This window comes from Liolophura sinensis, chromosome 1, assembly GCF_032854445.1.
Source record: "Liolophura sinensis isolate JHLJ2023 chromosome 1, CUHK_Ljap_v2, whole genome shotgun sequence".
Classification (NCBI taxonomy): Eukaryota; Metazoa; Mollusca; class Polyplacophora; order Chitonida; family Chitonidae; genus Liolophura; species Liolophura sinensis.
The window spans coordinates 62,809,733-62,828,237 of record NC_088295.1 but is presented as its reverse complement, the minus strand read 5'-3'; the positions used below and the strand labels follow the sequence as shown (position 1 = coordinate 62,828,237).

The following is an 18,505-nucleotide window of genomic DNA, read 5'->3' as shown; positions in this document are numbered from 1 at the left end:
GCACCAGAAGAAACCATGTTGCACCAGAAGACACCGTGTTACATCAGAAGCCACCATGTTGCACAAGAAGTCACCATGCTACACCAGAAGACACCATGTTACACCAAAAGACACCATGTTGCAGCAGAAAACACTATGCTATATCACAAGACTATTTAACCTGTATGAGCTCTTCGCCACAAATATATGAAGACTGCCAAAGCTATGGTCACAATCACGACAACCGGTGTTAAGACAGCCGCGGCGACAACACCTGGCTGGGTCTGGGATTCCGGGTCTGAAGATCCTGAAACGTAACAGGAAAGCCCTTGTTTACTCTCATATCATAGGCCTGTGTATAAGGACTTGCATCTAACATACGGTTATGATATAATTGTAACATTGACTGACAGCTACCTTTTGTTGCGATGTGTGGCTATGACATGACTATTGATTTATTTATTTATTTATTTGATTGGTGTTTTACGCCGAACTCAAGAATATTTCACTTCTACGACGGCGGCCAGCATTATGGTGGGTGGAAACAGAGCAGAACCCGGGGGAAACCCACAACCATCCGCAGGCTGCTGAGAGACCTTCCCACGTACGGCCAGAGAGGAAGCCAGTAGGAGCTGGACGACATGACTTCTGACATTTACCTGTGACAGTGCAGTTCATCAATGACGGGTCACTTTTGTTCTGCTGTATTGTATGGCTTTGGCGTCATTTTAACATTTACCTTTGGTAGTACAGCTCGTCAATGACGGGTCATTTTTGTTCTGCTGTATTCTATGGCTGTGGCACCACTTTAATATTTACCTGTCCCAGTACAACCTGTCACAGTATTGCTTGTCTCAGTACATTTATCACTAACGGATCACTTGTGTTTTGTTGTACTCTGTGACTATGACATGACTTTAACATTTATCTGTGACATTTATCTCGTCATTGACGGTTCACTTTTGTCCCATATGTTCTGACCGTACACCCTGAAGGTGTATTGTCCCACATCTTCCAGACCCGTTACTTGCTCCCTCCCAGTTTTCCCTTCCCCAGGATGTGGGATATTTCGCCTCCATTTTTTCCACTCTCCGCTTTCCCTCTTGTACTTAATGGCAAAGGTTTGAGGTGAGCCGCCATTAAAACAGGATATCTAGGATAAATATGCAGATCTACTTCCACATACGGCTTGGGCGAGCAAGGTCGATCTATAATTAGTAATCACTGTGTGTTGTTAAATATTTCCAAGTAGCGGAATCTACGCTTACAAACTACACTGAAACATTAACAGTTCTCAACGTGTGGCTGGACCTTCAAAAACTTCTTGTGATTCAATAAAAAAGATAACAAAGAAATGGATTAAGATGCACATGTACATATGTACAATAATCATTTTTTTCGCTCGAAAAACTGGCACCTCAACGTGCCTGTTCTGAGAAGTGGCGTAAGAATACATATACACATATATATATAATATTCATGAGTTCTTTAGGGCACAGAACAACAAGCACAAACATACAAAGTTGTCAGTGTTTCATGGCAAATGACTTTTCTTTGATCTCACCTTTTAGTATTAACGAAATGTTGAAGTTGGAAAAACCAACTTCATTTTCTACCTTCAGCGTGTATAGTCCAAAATCGTGACGATTGACGTTAGAGATTTCCAATTCCGCCACGTAACCAGGAAGAAGAACCTTGGAAGTGTCGAATGCGAACTCGTGCTTAATGGTCGACACATGACGTCGATATTTACTTCCGATTGTGTCAGGGGTGAATAGTCTCTCAGGTGTACCATTGATCAGTTTGAACCAAATAAGGTTCTTATAAGAGGGATAAGACACAAACTTAAACATAAGTTTGACATTTTCTACGATAGATGCCACCTGTGAGTTGTTTTGAGTAAAGAACTGCGGTCTGGCTGAAAAACAACAAGTATGAGACATTCATCATTTCATTTATCATTTAAGACAGTAGAATTAATGAGTCCTGTACAAAAAGCATGTACATGTGGCCTTGCAAGCAACGCAACAGTTGCGTTTTCACAGGACATTCAAAATTATAACTGGAAAATTATAAACATGTTGGTCATGCAAACAGCCTTGGTTTCACACTAACCGCAATGAACTTTTGCATACACTAACCAGGAATTCGGTTGCTTTGTTTCTTCTGTCCTCATTTTGTTAAATCTGTACGCCACAAATCGGGTATCTTTCAATCCTAAATTAATTCTGACTATTAACTATTTTGAGGTCCATGAATAATAAACACCGTAAGGTTACATTTCAGACAAAAATGTAACCGGCGTGTCGACTCGGGCAACCTCCCAAAGTAAAAATGAAGGAAACTTTTTTCTTGTTACCAACAACTTGGACAGCTTTGGAAAGAGCACAGGTTAAAGGATAGAGTTGCAATCAGTGAATGCAAAAGTCGATATCTGTATTTTGAAAGTGCACAATGAAACCAAAATTAAAGGGGATGGGTATCTAACCCCCAAACCCGTGCTTTCAGGCAAATGCTGGTAAGCATAAATCAGTCTGAGACAATAATCAGGCCCAGCCTCCGATGCCTATAGGACGAATCACCAGGCTTATGTTGGTGTGCTAACCGCTCGTATTTAGTCGTAGTTAAAAGCTTTCAAGCCGTTCATTTGAAACAGTAGATTTCTTTAGATTCCCAGACTGACCATAAATTCACCAAAAAATCACGATCATTTAATCTGATACAAAAAAAAAATAAAGCAAAATCTGTGAACACGGAAAAAACACAGGGTGTCTATTTCACTGGATGCACTTTTACTTACACGTGGACATGAAGGACAAAATGCTGGATCTTCCACTTCAAGTTTGAAAAAACACCTTATGACGTGACCCTGCACAAGGACTACTTATTTGGGGACAGAAGATGGCCATGTAAAATGCCAGTGTCATTGTCTGAACGAAGACAGTATGGTCGATTCTACATTTCAGGATGTGATCTGTAGTTACCTCGAACCTTGACCTCCAGTTGTCCCCGCTGAACGTCTCCAAACCCGTTACTGGCTTCACACTGGTATACACCCTGATCTCTGAACGTCACCTGACTGATGGACAGGAATTTCCCAGGACTGTTATTTACCAGTGGTACAGGAAGGCCTCCAATGGTACGATTCCAGGCAGAGTAGGTGGAGTTTTGTGGAACAGACACAGTACGACATTCAAGCTGTAGAGGGTTTCCTTCTGTGACATTGTCTCCTGATACTAGAACCACAGACACAACCGGGGGATCTTGAAACAATACACAGAGAGCAGAGAGATGTATGATAAAATGACATTTTTACATCATGACACATACAGTTCCCTGCAACTTTCAAAAAATGTTTAATCTAGTAATTTTCCAATGTTGCGCCTAAAGTGTGTTTGGCTCATGACCTCAAAGGCCGAAATGTTTTCCTAAATTAAAAATATTTTCACTTATACCAGGACAGTCAGTTATATGGGTTGAGGAAAGTACTTGGAAAACCTCCTACATTTGGCCAGTTACTGACTTCAGTTTTGACTTACTGACCTGTATGCAAGTGTTCTTCAACGATCATAGTACTGAGTAAGTGCCCCCCACGAGTGTCTTCAATCGCTTACCTTCACTAGGGCCCAATTATCAATCTATAAATTACCCGAAAGTCCCAAGTGGGGACTGAACCTGTGGGGTGTGGGGGATGTGGGTGGGGGGTGAATAGGGGCGGGGGGTAGCAGCGTTATATATATATATATATATATATATATATATATATATATATATATATATATATATATATATATATATGAAGGAATGAGGCAGCTCATACACAAGCCACTGTACACAAGATGTACACGACATCTGCAACAATAATATTTCCAGTAAAGAAACAGAGAAGGCAAAGTCGCGTTGTTTCTTCCGAAATCAACGTCCGGCGAGTGCTGAAAATATTTATTACAGTTCAAACTTAAATTTTAATCAAAGTAATGACACAATACAAACATAACGGCCTCCCATGCTTTAGTATTTTTTTAGTAGACTTAGTATTTTGTGTACAGTCCAAAACTACAGAAATCTTATCCATTTAGTTCTCTCAGTGTCACAGTGGTTAATTATCAGTATCAAGAAACATTATTTAAAGCAACTATCAATATAGTAGGCAACCAAAATGCGTTCTAGATAACACAAAGTTTTTACAATGGCGCTACTATAGTAACAATCGCTAATCGCCTGAAACTTTTATTATGTCAAAATACTACAGTTTACTCAATGAAACAACCAAAATCACGTTACAGTTCGTTCGGAAAGCATTAAATCCCATATTTGACACATAGTACAATGATAAACATACCTGCAACAGCAATATTTCCAGTAAAGAAACAGAGACGGCAAAACCACGTTGATCCTTCCGAAATCAAGGTCCGGCGAGTGCGTCGACAACTGTTACAAATTCGTAACTTAGACAACAGTCTTAGTAGAAACGGACTACTAAATATAATAATATATACAGCGTGTGTGTATATTTTTAAAAAAAGAACAATGTATAGATGGAGTTGTACTAAACACTGCGTTACATCCACCCCGTCTAAAATGAATGTCGACCCGACATTGCAGTTCCATCAGACAAATACAGAGAATAGGTCAATAGATTACAATGGGCTGATATCACGTGATCGCAAATATGACTAGAATTATTTTCTTAATAACTATGATACTTGGATACTTTACAGAAGTGTAAACATGCTGGCCAAACAAGTTACAAATGTTCCTTCCAATAGTTACATATCATAGAGCGATCAACAATTACATACAATGAGACAGTATACATGTCTGCACTACTGTTGTCTATTCTAAGTGTAACCAAAACACGTTACCACTTCAGTTCCAGGTACTATAGACTTTAATCCGTTCTACTCCTGTAAAAGCAGACATTCTGTATATTGTGATAAAGTAGAACTCAGCAGTTCAGACTACATATTGGGTATATTACGCCTCATATTATCAAGTCATATTGACAAATAGCAACAATTAATAATGGAAACAGATAAACGTTTGCAAAGTCTCGCACACAAATGCATAGATCACTACAAGGCAGTGATCTACATCCCTTTAAGAAGATCACCTTAATACTCTTCAAGAGTACGATCTACACCATATGTGAGACGTACTGGAGGCTTCCAAATCCTGTGGGAGCGACGTAGTGGAGGTCTAAATCGGTAATCGTTGCAGTATCCTCCAAGACTGTTGGCTGAAAATCAGGATTAGAGTCATCTTCGTACTGATTCCGCTGTGCGAGAGCTCCTGGCCAAAACGGTTGTACCAAGGGGTTCAGCTCAGTCATCGGATATGAGCGAAAGAAGTAGTCCTCTTCATCCAACGAATCTGATGAATACTCCTGGTCTGTGCGAAGCACGGGCGGCTCACGGGGTTTCTGTCGACTTGGTTTAGGCTTGCTGGGGACTGGAACAGAAACAGGTAAGTAATCGCAAGGCAAGAGAATATTTCTGTGAAGAACTCTCCGGCTCCCATCACCATTATCTGGTTTGATCAGGTGCACTGGGGCTTCATCTCCAATCTGTTTTACTACTACATGGATGCTCTAATCCAGTGTTTTCTCAGCTTCTCCAGTCCTCCACGTTGAGACATATTCCGCACTAGAACACGGTCACCTGGTCTCAAAACAGTAAAACGAACTTTCTTATCATATTGTTTCTGGGAATGCGCCTCTGCTCGTTGGATTCGTCTCCAGGCCTCACTATACGCTTTCTGCATTCCATCCCGCCAGTCTGAAGCAGAAGCTGGTTCTGTTCCTTGTCCTGACTGACCAACCCAAAATACTACGATGATTGGTAATCGAGGCGATCTTCCAAAAAGTAGGCAGAAAGGTGCAAATCCTGTTGAGTCGTTTCGAGTACAGTTGTACCCATGTACCATCTTATTAAGGTGGCGTGCCCAGTCAGACTTGTGTGATTCGGGGAGAGTTCGAAGCATGTTGAGAATTGTTCTATTCATCCTCTCTACCTGGCCATTTCCCTGGGGATGGTAAGGGGTAGTTCGAGGCCTCATCATCCCACAGAGTCTTTCCAGATGCCGGAAGTGCCCGTTCTCGAACTCACCTCCCTGGTCATGGTGGATGCGCCGAGGAAGCCCAAAACGCAAAATGAAGTCCTTGAAGAGACTTTCGGCCGCTGTCTTACCACTCTTGTTCTTTGTAGGGTATGCGTGATCCACAATTACTAGGATGTATTCGTAGCACCCTTTGCTCTTTTCTAGATGCAAGAAGTGCAACACAACTATCTGAAATGGAGCTGTGGTAGATACTGGCTGAAGTGGAGCTATAGTTGGTCTGCTAGGTGACTTGTTCTTCAGGCAGTTACACTGGTTGTTTACGTAGTGACTAACGTCTCGCATCATATGCGGCCATTAGAACCTATCTCGAACCAATCCCAACGTCTTTTCAGCACCTGGGTGACCCATTTCTTCATGCAGTTCCTTGTATATAATGGGCTTATACTTTGCGGGAAGTACCAACTGTTTGTGGATGTTGCCTTGGGGATCATGTGTGAGTCTATTCAGCAGGTCATGATCATCCACCTTAAGACGTTTCTCTTCCCTGAGCAAGCACTTCACTCCATGTGGTGTGTCATTGCCGGACTTGACCTTGGGTGATCCCTTTAGTTTCAGGTAAGTACCTATGTCTGGGTCGTTTTGCTGAGCCTTTCTGATGCTTTCCTTTGTAACCACTGAGTTGCAAACCAAATGCAGGTTAACCGTGTTCAACACTTCTGGGTCATTGGTGATGGCACTGATCCATGGAGCCAGATCGTGTGACTGAACTTGAACAGCTTTGACAACTGCACTTATCGTATCAGGAGACATCTCTTCTGAGCAGGGGCAGATGAATTCGTCAATACCAGTTGGCCTCCTAGACAATCCATCGACGTCCCCTTTGACTTTCATGAACGATATCGAACCACAAAGTTGTAATCAGCAAGTTCAGAAACCCATCGTTGTCTAGTTGCATCTAATTTGGCTGACGTTAACACACAGGTCAAAGGATTGTTATCGCTGTATACAGGTGGTGACAAGTATAATACGGGTAATCCCTGAAGCGCTCAGTCATCGCTCACTTTAATGCCAGAAACTCGAGTGCAGACGGTTACACTGGGCAACCAGCGCCATCTATGTTGTCAAATACCATGTACATGATAGACATGTACAAAAGGATAACAGCGCCGTCTATGTGGTTGATCATAATGCAGATCGCCAGAGATTCTGAACGCTCTGTCCATACCTGCCAACGAGAGTGTTATACTCATTGTAAAATTTGAGAAACTTAGAATGAAGTTCTAAGCCTAAGTTCTAGGCCTTGCCTTGATCGAGTACTGTGAACCAGTTGTTACCTCCTAAGGAATCAAGGGCATCATGTATCCTGGGTAATAGCTGCCGGTCACATGGCAGCCAGCAGCCAAGAGACCATGAATATCAGCCTTGACAGATATTGATGCCTGGAATATCCACTGTCTTGCCGGTATCATTGAAAACTGATGACCGCTTCTCTCTTGTGTGTTACCGGCTTTATTTCCTATTTGTATAATTTCTTACCTTTGTCTTTGGGAGCTAGTGTTAAACGTTATTTTGGAAATGGATCTTGCGATTATCGACTTGGAACGCCTTTTACGGACTACGAATGGTATACGAATGTCGCACATGACGCTTATATCTGATGGTCTTGCTGTTAAGAAGGCGATAATCTATGCAAAGACGTAGGTCTCCATTCTTCTTGCGTACGCAAACCATCGGCGAGGAGTACTCTGACTTCGACTTGTTGATCCATCCTTTCTGAACTAAGTTTTGCAAATATTCCTTAACCTCTTGGTACAGAGCTCGTGACATAGAAGGGTAAAACTTCTGCACTGTGGTGTCATCACATAGCTTGATATCCATCTCTAAATCTCTGATGCAGCCAACAACATCGTCAGTCCATGAGAATGCTTCCGACTCCTCATTAAAAATCCCCATGACTTGACTTTTCGTTTCTGCGGACATCCGGGTTTTAGATAAATCCACTGGAACTCCATCTTCTGAAGTCTCAGATTTACTCGATTCTAACGCAATGGATGAGACTATAGGAATGATCTTCTCAACCATCTGAGGTACCAACTTCTGTCCTTCCCTTTATCACAACTTGATGCTTCATTTTTTTGTCGTCAGCATACACTTGGTGAACTTTTGTTGACTTGCTACCAAGTTTCCTTAAATGTTCACTCTCTGTAAGAACTATGGAATTCATTGTCTGAATGAGGTCTTCATCACTGATATCCACAGCCTCTAAAGATTTTCTCATTTCGTGACGAATAGCGTCACTCTGCAGTCCTGTCAAAACTGCCCTTTGAAACATTTGTTGAACTAGTGTGCTGTCATAGCTAACTTCCATCTCCTCCTGAGAAGCAAACAATATTTTCTGTCGTAAGTCCATCATCCTAATCAATAAATTTGTCTAATAAGACTGGTGAAAATCAGTCGGCCTTGTTGCGTTGATTCACCAATCTGACCACCAAGCTTAAACTCACGCTTACATATAGGTGTCACTAAAGTAGGAGTCACATCAAGACCGTTTTGCTTTCCTGGTTCAATAGAATCGGACTTGCCTGTCTTACTTTGTTTCTCACCCACCGATTCCAAATAAGACTGTGCTGTTAAAAAGACTAACCATTCCTCCATCCTCCTTCGTAGCTTGAGCAACCACGTATTTGTTAAAGGGCTGTACTAAAGAAGGCTTTCCTACTTCCATCGTGTATTTACCAGCAACTGCCAGTTTTTACAACAGTCCAACAAGCTCATCTGCTGACAAAGTATAAAGCTTTTGTCTCACTGCATACTCCAATTCTAGGTCAGCCATTTTACCTTAAGATAAAACTATTACAAATCTCTCGTACTTACAGATACCCTGAAACAGCTAATAAATTGTGTGAAATATAATGCATTCAATTCACCAGACTGACATCCTATGCACTGCACAGTCTCTTAACGTGTAAACAAAATATCATGTCAACCAGTGGAATGATTAGTGTTCAATGCATTCAAATTATCAATCGCCATCTATAAACATACAAGAAATATCCCATAAACAATGCAATATCATTAAATCTGTGCTTAACATGACCATCCAGTTTACTTACACACTGCCTACTTTTGTTGTTGGACTTGCCATGCAATGTCTATATTTACGACAACAGTCTCCATACCACTGACCTGATAAGCAATTCATTGTATATAGCAACAACAGTCTCCACACCCAGTAAGCATAGTAGTGCTGCAACCAACCTGCATCCGCCCAAGCGTCCTTCCACTGTAGGTCTGTCAGCTAATTTATTCAGTGTGCATTACAATGCCACAATGGTAATAACAATCTTCCGTAGTTTTTATAGGGGTATCCTCTGATGCACATAAAAGATGTATAGCTGCACACAGGTACATGTACACCATATGCACATTATCTGATGTCATTAAGTCTCTTCAGCTGATTTACCAGTCACATGGCTGTTCTGGCCCACCATACGTATTGTCCTCTGTACTCAATTGGTCAGTGTGCGTAATAGCAGAGCACTTAGTTGATTGTTGAGCGTAGTACCAAGACAGACATCACTGCAGTTATTCATTCCCAAATCCCGGAAAGGCACCCAAATGTAACACCGGATATATGTATATATATATATATATATACATATATATATATATATATATATATATATATATATATATATATATATATATATATATATATATATATATATATATATATATATATATATATATATATATATATATATGAGGGAATGAGGTAGATCATACACAAGCCACTGGATGTACAGGACATCATATATGGACTCCCTCTGGAAATACCTGCAACAGCAATATTTCCAATAAAGAAACAAAGAAGGCAAAGCCACGTTGTGCCTTCCGAAATCAACGTCCGGCGAGTGCCGAAAATATTTATTACAGTTCAAACTTAAATTTTAATCAAAGTAGTGACACAATACATTAAAAAAAGAAACATTATTTAAAGCAACTATCAATATAGTAGGCAACCAAAATGCGTTAGTTTATCAAATCTAGACAACACAAAGTTTTTACAAATAGCGCTACTATGGTAACGATCGCTAATCGCCTGAAACTTCTGTTATGTCAAAATACTACAGTTTGCTCAATGAAACAACCGAAATCACGTTACAGTTCGTTCGGAAACCATTGAATCTCATATTTGACACATAGCACAATGATAAACATACCTGCAACAGCAATATTTCCAGTAAAGAAACAGAGACGGCAAAACCACGTTGATTCTTCCGAAATCAAGGTCCAGTGAGTGCGCCGACAATTGTTGCAAATTCGTAACTTAGGCAACAGAGGGTTAGCAGAAACGGACTACTAAATATAATAATATATTTGTGTGTGTATATTTAAAAAAAAAGAAAAATGTATAGATGGGGAGGGGAGGGGGGTGGGCACTACAACGCTGCCTTACAAGTTCAACCCCTCTGTCTGATAAGTGTGGCATGCCAATATTACATTATAATTCTTTGTTCATTTTCGGATCACATTATAGTCAAACATTTAATGCATAATTCAGTTTTATTTATTTTAATTGAAATTTCAGTTTAATCTGTATATTCAGTATTTTATTTCATCCTCTTTCAAAGCTCATTTCCTTATAATAAACTCACATATGTGACCTTGGTCAACACATCTCCTTTGTTATCTCCTTGTATTCGTTTATCTATGGAACCCAAAGTTAATTGTATACAAAAAAAATACAAAGCATGTGTACCACATGTACACATTAACTGTAAGAAAGTTGCACAGACACACTAATATGTACCTTGCATACATCATCTTTGTGTACGTTTACTTCAAAAATGTGCCAGATTGTGCACGTGTGATACAAATTTTGTTTACATCGCTAGCAACACAAACATATGTGTACTAAAAGAGACACATTTGCTCTTTGTGAATGCACAAGTCTGTCTGGAAACTTACAAAACACAGTGACATTGACCGTCTTCTCTTTTCCTGTCCCCAAACTGTTACTGGCTCTCACAGTGTAGATTCCAGAGTCAGTCCTGCTGATCTTCTTAAAGCTGACTTGTACTGGCTGAACTCCGCGGCTCCAGCTTATCGTGGGCTCAGGCTTAGCCCAGGCAGTACAAGAGAGCTCAGCTGTGACGTTCTCCACGAAAATGTACGATGTATTACAGCTGGTAAACACAGGCCCGTCTGGAAAAATGAGCGGAAACACAGAAAACAATTGAGTGGCTAGATAATTCAGATGTCCATAGAGGTTGGTTTCTTTTAAGATTATATATGTTTAAATTCCCAGACAAAGTGTTTCCTAGGGAATTGATTCTACAAAAGTAGTAAACGATACAGCTGCATGTGATGCTCATGACGAGGAAAAGATAGTGATATAGACACAGTGTGTTTTTTAAATTGACAAGTAGACTATTCGTCGTTCCACACAAGGGCATCGTTCGGTGTGATCCATTTGTCATTTTGTAACCATTCTATTCATCCCAATCTATTCATCGCCATCCATTTCATTTTCTGCATGTGCTATCCGTATCCATCGCCATCCATTTTCCATTTAATATTCATTTTATCCATAGCCATGGTCGTGCTATATTTTATCCACAATACTCATGATATCTGTTTGTCAAATACCACTCTATCCTTGTTATCGACGCTATTTATTTACCGATTATACTATCCATTGTGAGCAGTTGCTATATTTAATCCATTGTACCCATGCTATCCATCGCTATTCACGGCTAGTTACTCCATCCATAGCAATGATGTTATCCATTCTACCCATCCCATTCATCTCTACTGGTTTGGCATATCCGATGGTTTCCCATAACTTTCTGTATGTCAGCTTTACTCTGATTTATCAGAGTGGTAGAATTACTCAGTAATGTTGAATGTATTGCGTGGAATTTAAAGGCCAAATATTTGTCATTTTTTTGTCAGTTTGAGTAATCATAAATAAAGTCCAGTCGTAAAGACAAGGTTGCTCCTTGCTCTGATTGCTAAAAAGCTTCTCCGATATTCAAAGCAGATTCTTCAGATTCTACGACGTGACAGAAACCTCTCCTTTACAAATCCCGAATAAGAAATACGGATTTTAAAAGAAAAACGAAAAAAACTGAATGTCACATTGGTATCAAGGAAGAGCCTTACACCTGACATCCAGTGTGAGGTTGAGTGATACACGTTTACTGCTTGCAATGCCTGGTCTCTGAGCCTCACATCTGATGACGTCACCATCCTGATATCGATCAACCCTCATTGCATACCGCTGTGTTGTCAGGTAACCGTGATTGGACCCTCGATGCGAGCTCACTTCTGATATCTCTCCTGCTGATACAGGACTGCTGTTGTTGTACCATGAGAGGACGACAGCAGGATTGGACTCGCCACTGGTACATGTAAATGTCACGTTGTTGTTTTCTGTGACGGTGACTGTGTTTCCCGATTGTCCGGAATCTGGTCGGAGCTGTACACTGTCAGGTCCGACTGAAATAATGTAGAACACTTATCGCTTATACAAAACAGTACAACTAGCCCATTTACGTTATAAACTTTAGACATGCTTCTGTTAGTCCGAGATTACTTTGATGTTAGGCTTGACGAAAATATTGTCCCATATTGTGTCCTAGGCAGAGCAAAATTTGGCAAGTTTAACGTCAGAGCAATCTCGGACTATACATCTATCAGCGTACAGTTTGAACATGGTGCTTTGAACTCCAAAGTCTATGCGATCGTTTTCACCACACTTGTACATGTACGTTAATTTTGTGTTCAATTTACATTTTCATTTGCTCACCAATAGTCCTACATGGAAATATCATTGAGGAGAATATATGCTGTAGGTAAATTGAAGTGGTGGCGTGTGAATAACTATCTTTTATAAGCGTTGTTGATTGACTGATTGATTGACTCATTTAGTTATGCACGTTATTGTTGTTTAACATCACACTTATAAATACTGTTACGAAAATTACATAATACATTGAATGTGCTACTCTTCTGCTCCGTCCATGTTGTCAACGCCCCCTCTTGACACTAGTACTCTATAAGTCTAGTTGAAGTCAGCTTTTGTGTTGCAAAATAAAGTTGCTTGCTAGCCCCGGTATAAGCCCCCAGTAATGATATGACCATGATTAAAATGTTTTGAACCATCGACCAATCGAATGTTACAATGAGACACCTGACTTACACAGGGACCATTCGCGGGCCTCACTCATTTACTTTCGCAGCAAACAGTAAGCGGTCCCTTGTCTGATCAAACACTGACCTCCTCCAAACCGTCCTCTGCCTTTACTGTGAATCATACTGTTTCAGGTGACAGTATGGGGTGGCAGCGAGGGGGGTGGCAGCGTTGGGGTGGCAGTTCAACCCCTCTGTCTGATAAGTGTGGCATGCCAATATTACATTATAATTCTTTGTTCATTTTCGGATCACATTATAGTCAAACATTTAATGCATAATTCAGTTGTATTTATTTTAATTGAAATTTCAGTTTAATCTGTATATTCAGTATCTTATTTCATCCTCTTTCAAAGCTCATTTCCTTATAATAAACTGTCACATATGTGACCTTGACCATCTCCTTTGTTATCTCCTTGTATTCGTTTATCTATGGAACCCAAAGTTAATTGTATACAAAAAAAATACAAAGCATGTGTACCACATGTACACATTAACTGTAACAAATTTGCACAGACACACTAATATGTACCTTGCATACATCATCTTTGTGTACGTTTACTTCAAAAATGTGCCAGATTGTGCACGTGTGATACAAATTTTGTTTAAATCGCTAGCAACACAAACAAACGTGTACTAAAAGAGGCACATTTGCTTTTTGTGAATGCACAAGTCTGTCTGGAAACTTACAATACACAGTGACATTGACCGTCTTCTCTTTTCCTGTCCCCATACTGTTACTAGCTCTCACAGTGTAGATTCCAGAGTCAGTCCTGCTGATCTTCTGAAACTTTACCACAGACGTATATCTGTGATTTGTCACGCTGACTTGTCCTGGCTGAACTCCGCGACTCCAGCTTATCGTGGGCTCAGGCTTAGCCCAGGCAGTACAAGAGAGCTCAGCTGTGACGTTCTCCACGAAAATGTACGATGTATTACAGCTGGTAAACACAGGCCCGTCTGGAAAAATGAGCGGAAACACAGAAAACAATTGAGTGGCTAGATAATTCAGATGTCCATAGAGGTTGGTTTCTTTTAAGATTATATATGTTTAAATTCCCAGACAAAGTGTTTCCTAGGGAATTGATTCTACAAAAGTAGTAAACGATACAGCTGCATGTGATGCTCATGACGAGGAAAAGATAGTGATATAGACACAGTGTGTTTTTTAAATTGACAAGTAGACTATTCGTCGTTCCACACAAGGGCATCGTTCGGTGTGATCCATTTGTCATTTTGTAACCATTCTATTCATCCCAATCTATTCATCGCCATCCATTTCATTTTCTGCATGTGCTATCCGTATCCATCGCCATCCATTTTCCATTTAATATTCATTTTATCCATAGCCATGGTCGTGCTATATTTTATCCACAGTACTCATGATATCTGTTTGTCAAATACCACTCTATCCATGTTATCGACGCTATTTATTTACCGATTATACTATCCATTGTGAGCAGTTGCTATATTTAATCCATTGTACCCATGCTATCCATCGCTATTCACGGCTAGTTACTCCATCCATAGCAGTGATGTTATCCATTCTACCCATCCCATTCATCTCTACTGGTTTGGCATATCCGATGGTTTCCCATAACTTTCTGTATGTCAGCTTTACTCTGATCTATCAGAGTGGTAGAATTACACAGTAATGTTGAATGTATTGCGTGGAATTTAAAGGCCAAATATTTGTCATTTTTTTGTCAGTTTGAGTAATCATAAATAAAGTTCAGTCGTAAAGACAAGGTTGCTTCTTTCTCTGATTGCTAAAAAGCTTCTCCGATATTCAAAGCAGATTCTTCAGATTCTACGACGTGACAGAAACCTCTCCTTTACAAATCCCGAATAAGAAATACGGATTTTAAAAGAAAAACGAAAAAAACTGAATGTCACATTGGTATCAAGGAAGAGCCTTACACGTGACATCCAGTGTGAGGTTGGCTGATACACGTTTACTGCTTGCAATGCCTGGTCTCTGAGCCTCACATCTGATGACGTCACCATCCTGATATCGATCAACCCTCACTGCATACCGCTGTGTTGTCAGATAACCGTGATTGGACCCTCGCTGCGAGCTCACTTCTGATATCTCTCCTGCTGATACAGGACTGCTGTTGTTGTACCATGAGAGGACGACAGCAGGATTGGACTCGCCACTGGTACATGTAAATGTCACGTTGTTGTTTTCTGTGACGGTGACTGTGTTTCCCGATTGTCCGGAATCTGGTCGGAGCTGTACACTGTCAGGTCCGACTGAAATAATGTAGAACACTTATCGCTTATACAAAACAGTACAACTAGCCCATTTACGTTATAAACTTTAGACATGCTTCTGTTAGTCCGAGATTACTTTGATGTTAGGCTTGACGAAAATATTGTCCCATATTGTGTCCTAGGCAGAGCAAAATTTGGCAAGTTTAACGTCAGAGCAATCTCGGACTATACATCTATCAGCGTACAGTTTGAACATGGTGCTTTGAACTCCAAAGTCTATGCGATCGTTTTCACCACACTTGTACATGTACGTTAATTTTGTGTTCAATTTACATTTTCATTTGCTCACCAATAGTCCTACATGGAAATATCATTGAGGAGAATATATGCTGTAGGTAAATGGAAGTGGTGGCGTGTGAATAACTATCTTTTATAAGCGTTGTTGATTGACTGATTGATTGACTTATTTAGTTATGCACGTTATTGTTGTTTAACATCACACTTATAAATACTGTTACGAAAATTACATAATACATTGAATGTGCTACTCTTCTGCTCCGTCCATGTTGTCAACGCCCCCTCTTGACACTAGTACTCTATAAGTCTAGTTGAAGTCAGCTTTTGTGTTGCAAAATAAAGTTGCTTGCTAGCCCCGGTATAAGCCCCCAGTAATGATATGACCATGATTAAAATGTTTTGAACCATCGACCAATCGAATGTTACAATGAGACACCTGACTTACACAGGGACCATTCGCGGGCCTCACTCGTTTACTTTCGCAGCAAACAGTAAGCGGTCCCTTGTCTGATCAAACACTGACCTCCTCCAAACCGTCCTCTGCCTTTACTGTGAATCATACTGTTTCAGGTGACAGTATGGGGTGGCAGCGAGGGGGGTGGCAGCGTTGGGGTGGCAGTTCAACCCCTCTGTCTGATAAGTGTGGCATGCCAATATTACATTATAATTCTTTGTTCATTTTCGGATCACATTATAGTCAAACATTTAATGCATAATTCAGTTTTATTTATTTTAATTGAAATTTCAGTTTAATCTGTATATTCAGTATCTTATTTCATCCTCTTTCAAAGCTCATTTCCTTATAATAAACTGTCACATATGTGACCTTGACCATCTCCTTTGTTATCTCCTTGTATTCGTTTATCTATGGAACCCAAAGTTAATTGTATACAAAAAAATACAAAGCATGTGTACCACATGTACATATTAACTGTAACAAATTTGCACAGACACACTAATATGTACCTTGCATACATCATCTTTGTGTACGTTTACTTCAAAAATGTGCCAGATTGTGCACGTGTGATACAAATTTTGTTTAAATCGCTAGCAACACAAACATATGTGTACTAAAAGAGGCACATTTGCTCTTTGTGAATGCACAAGTCTGTCTGGAAACTTACAATACACAGTGACATTGACCGTCTTCTCTTTTCCTGTCCCCAAACTGTTACTAGCTCTCACAGTGTAGATTCCAGAGTCAGTCCTGCTGATCTTCTTAAACTTTACCACAGATCTATATCTGTGATTTGTCACGCTGACTTGTCCTGGCTGAACTCCGCGACTCCAGCTTATCGTGGGCTCAGGCTTAGCCCAGGCAGTACAAGAGAGCTCAGCTGTGACGTTCTCCACGAAAATGTACGATGTATTACAGCTGGTAAACACAGGCTCGTCTGGAAAAATAAGCGGAAACACAGAAAAAAATTGAGTGGCTAGGTAATTCAGAGGTCCATAGAGGTTGGTTTCTTTTAAGGTTATATATGTTTAAATTCCCAGACAAAGTGTTTCCTAGGGAATTGATTCTACAAAAGTAGTAAATGATACAGCTGCATGTAATGCTCATGACGAGGAAAAGATAGCGATATAGACACAGTGTGGTTTTTTAATTGACAAGTAGGCTATTTGTCGTTCCACACAAGGGCATCGTTCGGTGTGATCCATTTGTCACTTTGTAACCATTCTATTCAACCCAATCTATTCATCGCCGTCCATTTTTTCATTTTCTGCATGTGCTATCCGTATCCATTGCCATCCGTTTTCCATTTACTATTCATTTTATCCATAGCCATGGTCTTGTTATATTTTATCCACAGTACTCATGATATCTATTTGTCAAATACCACTCTATCCATGTTATTGACGCTATTTATTTACCGATTATACTATCCATTGTGAGCGGTCGATATATTTAATCCATTGTACCCATCTTATCCATCGCTATTCACGGCTAGTTATTCCATCCATAGCAGTGATGTTATCCATTCTACCCATCCCATTCATCTCTACTGGTTTGGCATATCCGATGGTTTCCCATCGCTTTCTGTATGTCAGCTTTACTCTGATCTGTCAGAGTGATAGAATTACTCAGTAATGTTGAATGTATTGCTTTGAATTTAGAGGCGAAATATTCGTCATTTCTTTGTCAGGGTGAGTAATCATAAATAAAGTCCAGTCGTAAAGACAAGGTTGCTTCCTTTTCTGATTGCTAAAAAGCTTCTCCGATATTCAAAGCAGATTCTTCAGATTCTACGACGTGACAGAAACCTCTCCTTTACAAATTCCGAATAAGAAATACGGATTTTAAAAGAAAAATTGTCACATTGGTATCAAGGAAGAGCCTTACACCTGACATCCAGTGTGAGGTTGAGTGATACACGTTTACTGCTTGCAATGCCAGGTCTCTGAGCCTCACATCTGATGATGTCTCCGTCCTGATATCGATCAACCCTCACTGCATACCGCTGTCTAGTCCGGTACCCTTGATTAGATCCTAGCTCTGAACCCATTTCTGATATCTCTGCGGGTGCTATGGGATTGGTGTTGTTGTACCATGAGAGGACGACAGCAGGATTGGACTCGCCACTGGTACATGTAAATGTCACGTTGTTGTTTTCTGTGACGGTGACTGTGTTTCCCGATTGTCCGGAATCTGGTCGGAGCTGTACACTGTCAGGCCCGACTGAAATAATGTAGAACACTTATCGTTTATACAAAACAGTACAATTAGCCCATTAACGGTATAAAGTTTAGACAT

The 18,505-nt window shown here is 40.2% G+C and overlaps 2 protein-coding genes across 2 annotated transcripts; both read right to left on the bottom strand.

Moving 5' to 3' along the window:
* Window positions 1–624: 624 nt before the first annotated feature.
* On the bottom strand, window positions 625–14,018 carry LOC135461618 (lachesin-like). Its single transcript, XM_064738795.1, has 3 exons — window positions 13,927–14,018; window positions 2,964–3,242; window positions 625–1,897 (listed from the first exon to the last, which is right to left on the bottom strand). Exons 1-3 carry the CDS (start codon window positions 13,967–13,969, stop codon window positions 1,506–1,508), a joined length of 714 nt encoding a protein of 237 aa, XP_064594865.1. The 5' UTR covers window positions 13,970–14,018; the 3' UTR covers window positions 625–1,505.
* A 1,121-nt stretch (window positions 14,019–15,139) lies between these two features.
* On the bottom strand, window positions 15,140–18,272 carry LOC135463170 (peroxidasin homolog). The gene is made up of 3 exons (XM_064740490.1): window positions 18,095–18,272; window positions 16,875–17,144; window positions 15,140–15,492 (listed from the first exon to the last, which is right to left on the bottom strand). The coding sequence occupies exons 1-3, from the start codon at window positions 18,255–18,257 to the stop codon at window positions 15,140–15,142; spliced, it is 786 nt and encodes a 261-aa protein (XP_064596560.1). The 5' UTR covers window positions 18,258–18,272.
* Between the last annotated feature and the right edge of the window lie 233 nt (window positions 18,273–18,505).

Bases quoted from the DNA above. Each gene is read 5' to 3' on its own strand.
- LOC135461618 (XM_064738795.1), bottom strand. From the start codon at position 13,969: ATGGGGACAGGAAAAGAGAAGACGGTCAATGTCACTGTGTATT. The intron at 3,243-13,926 runs GTAAGTTTCCAG...TATTGTTTCAAG, and splicing joins GGTCAATGTCACTGTGTATT to ATCCCCCGGTTGTGTCTGTG. The intron at 1,898-2,963 runs GTAACTACAGAT...GTTGTTTTTCAG, and splicing joins ACTGGAGGTCAAGGTTCGAG to CCAGACCGCAGTTCTTTACT.
- LOC135463170 (XM_064740490.1), bottom strand. From the start codon at position 18,257: ATGGGTTCAGAGCTAGGATCTAATCAAGGGTACCGGACTAGACAGCGG. The intron at 17,145-18,094 runs GTAAGGCTCTTC...TTATTTTTCCAG, and splicing joins CCTCACACTGGATGTCAGGT to ACGAGCCTGTGTTTACCAGC. The intron at 15,493-16,874 runs GTAAGTTTCCAG...ACATTATTTCAG, and splicing joins GGTCAATGTCACTGTGTATT to TCGGACCTGACAGTGTACAG.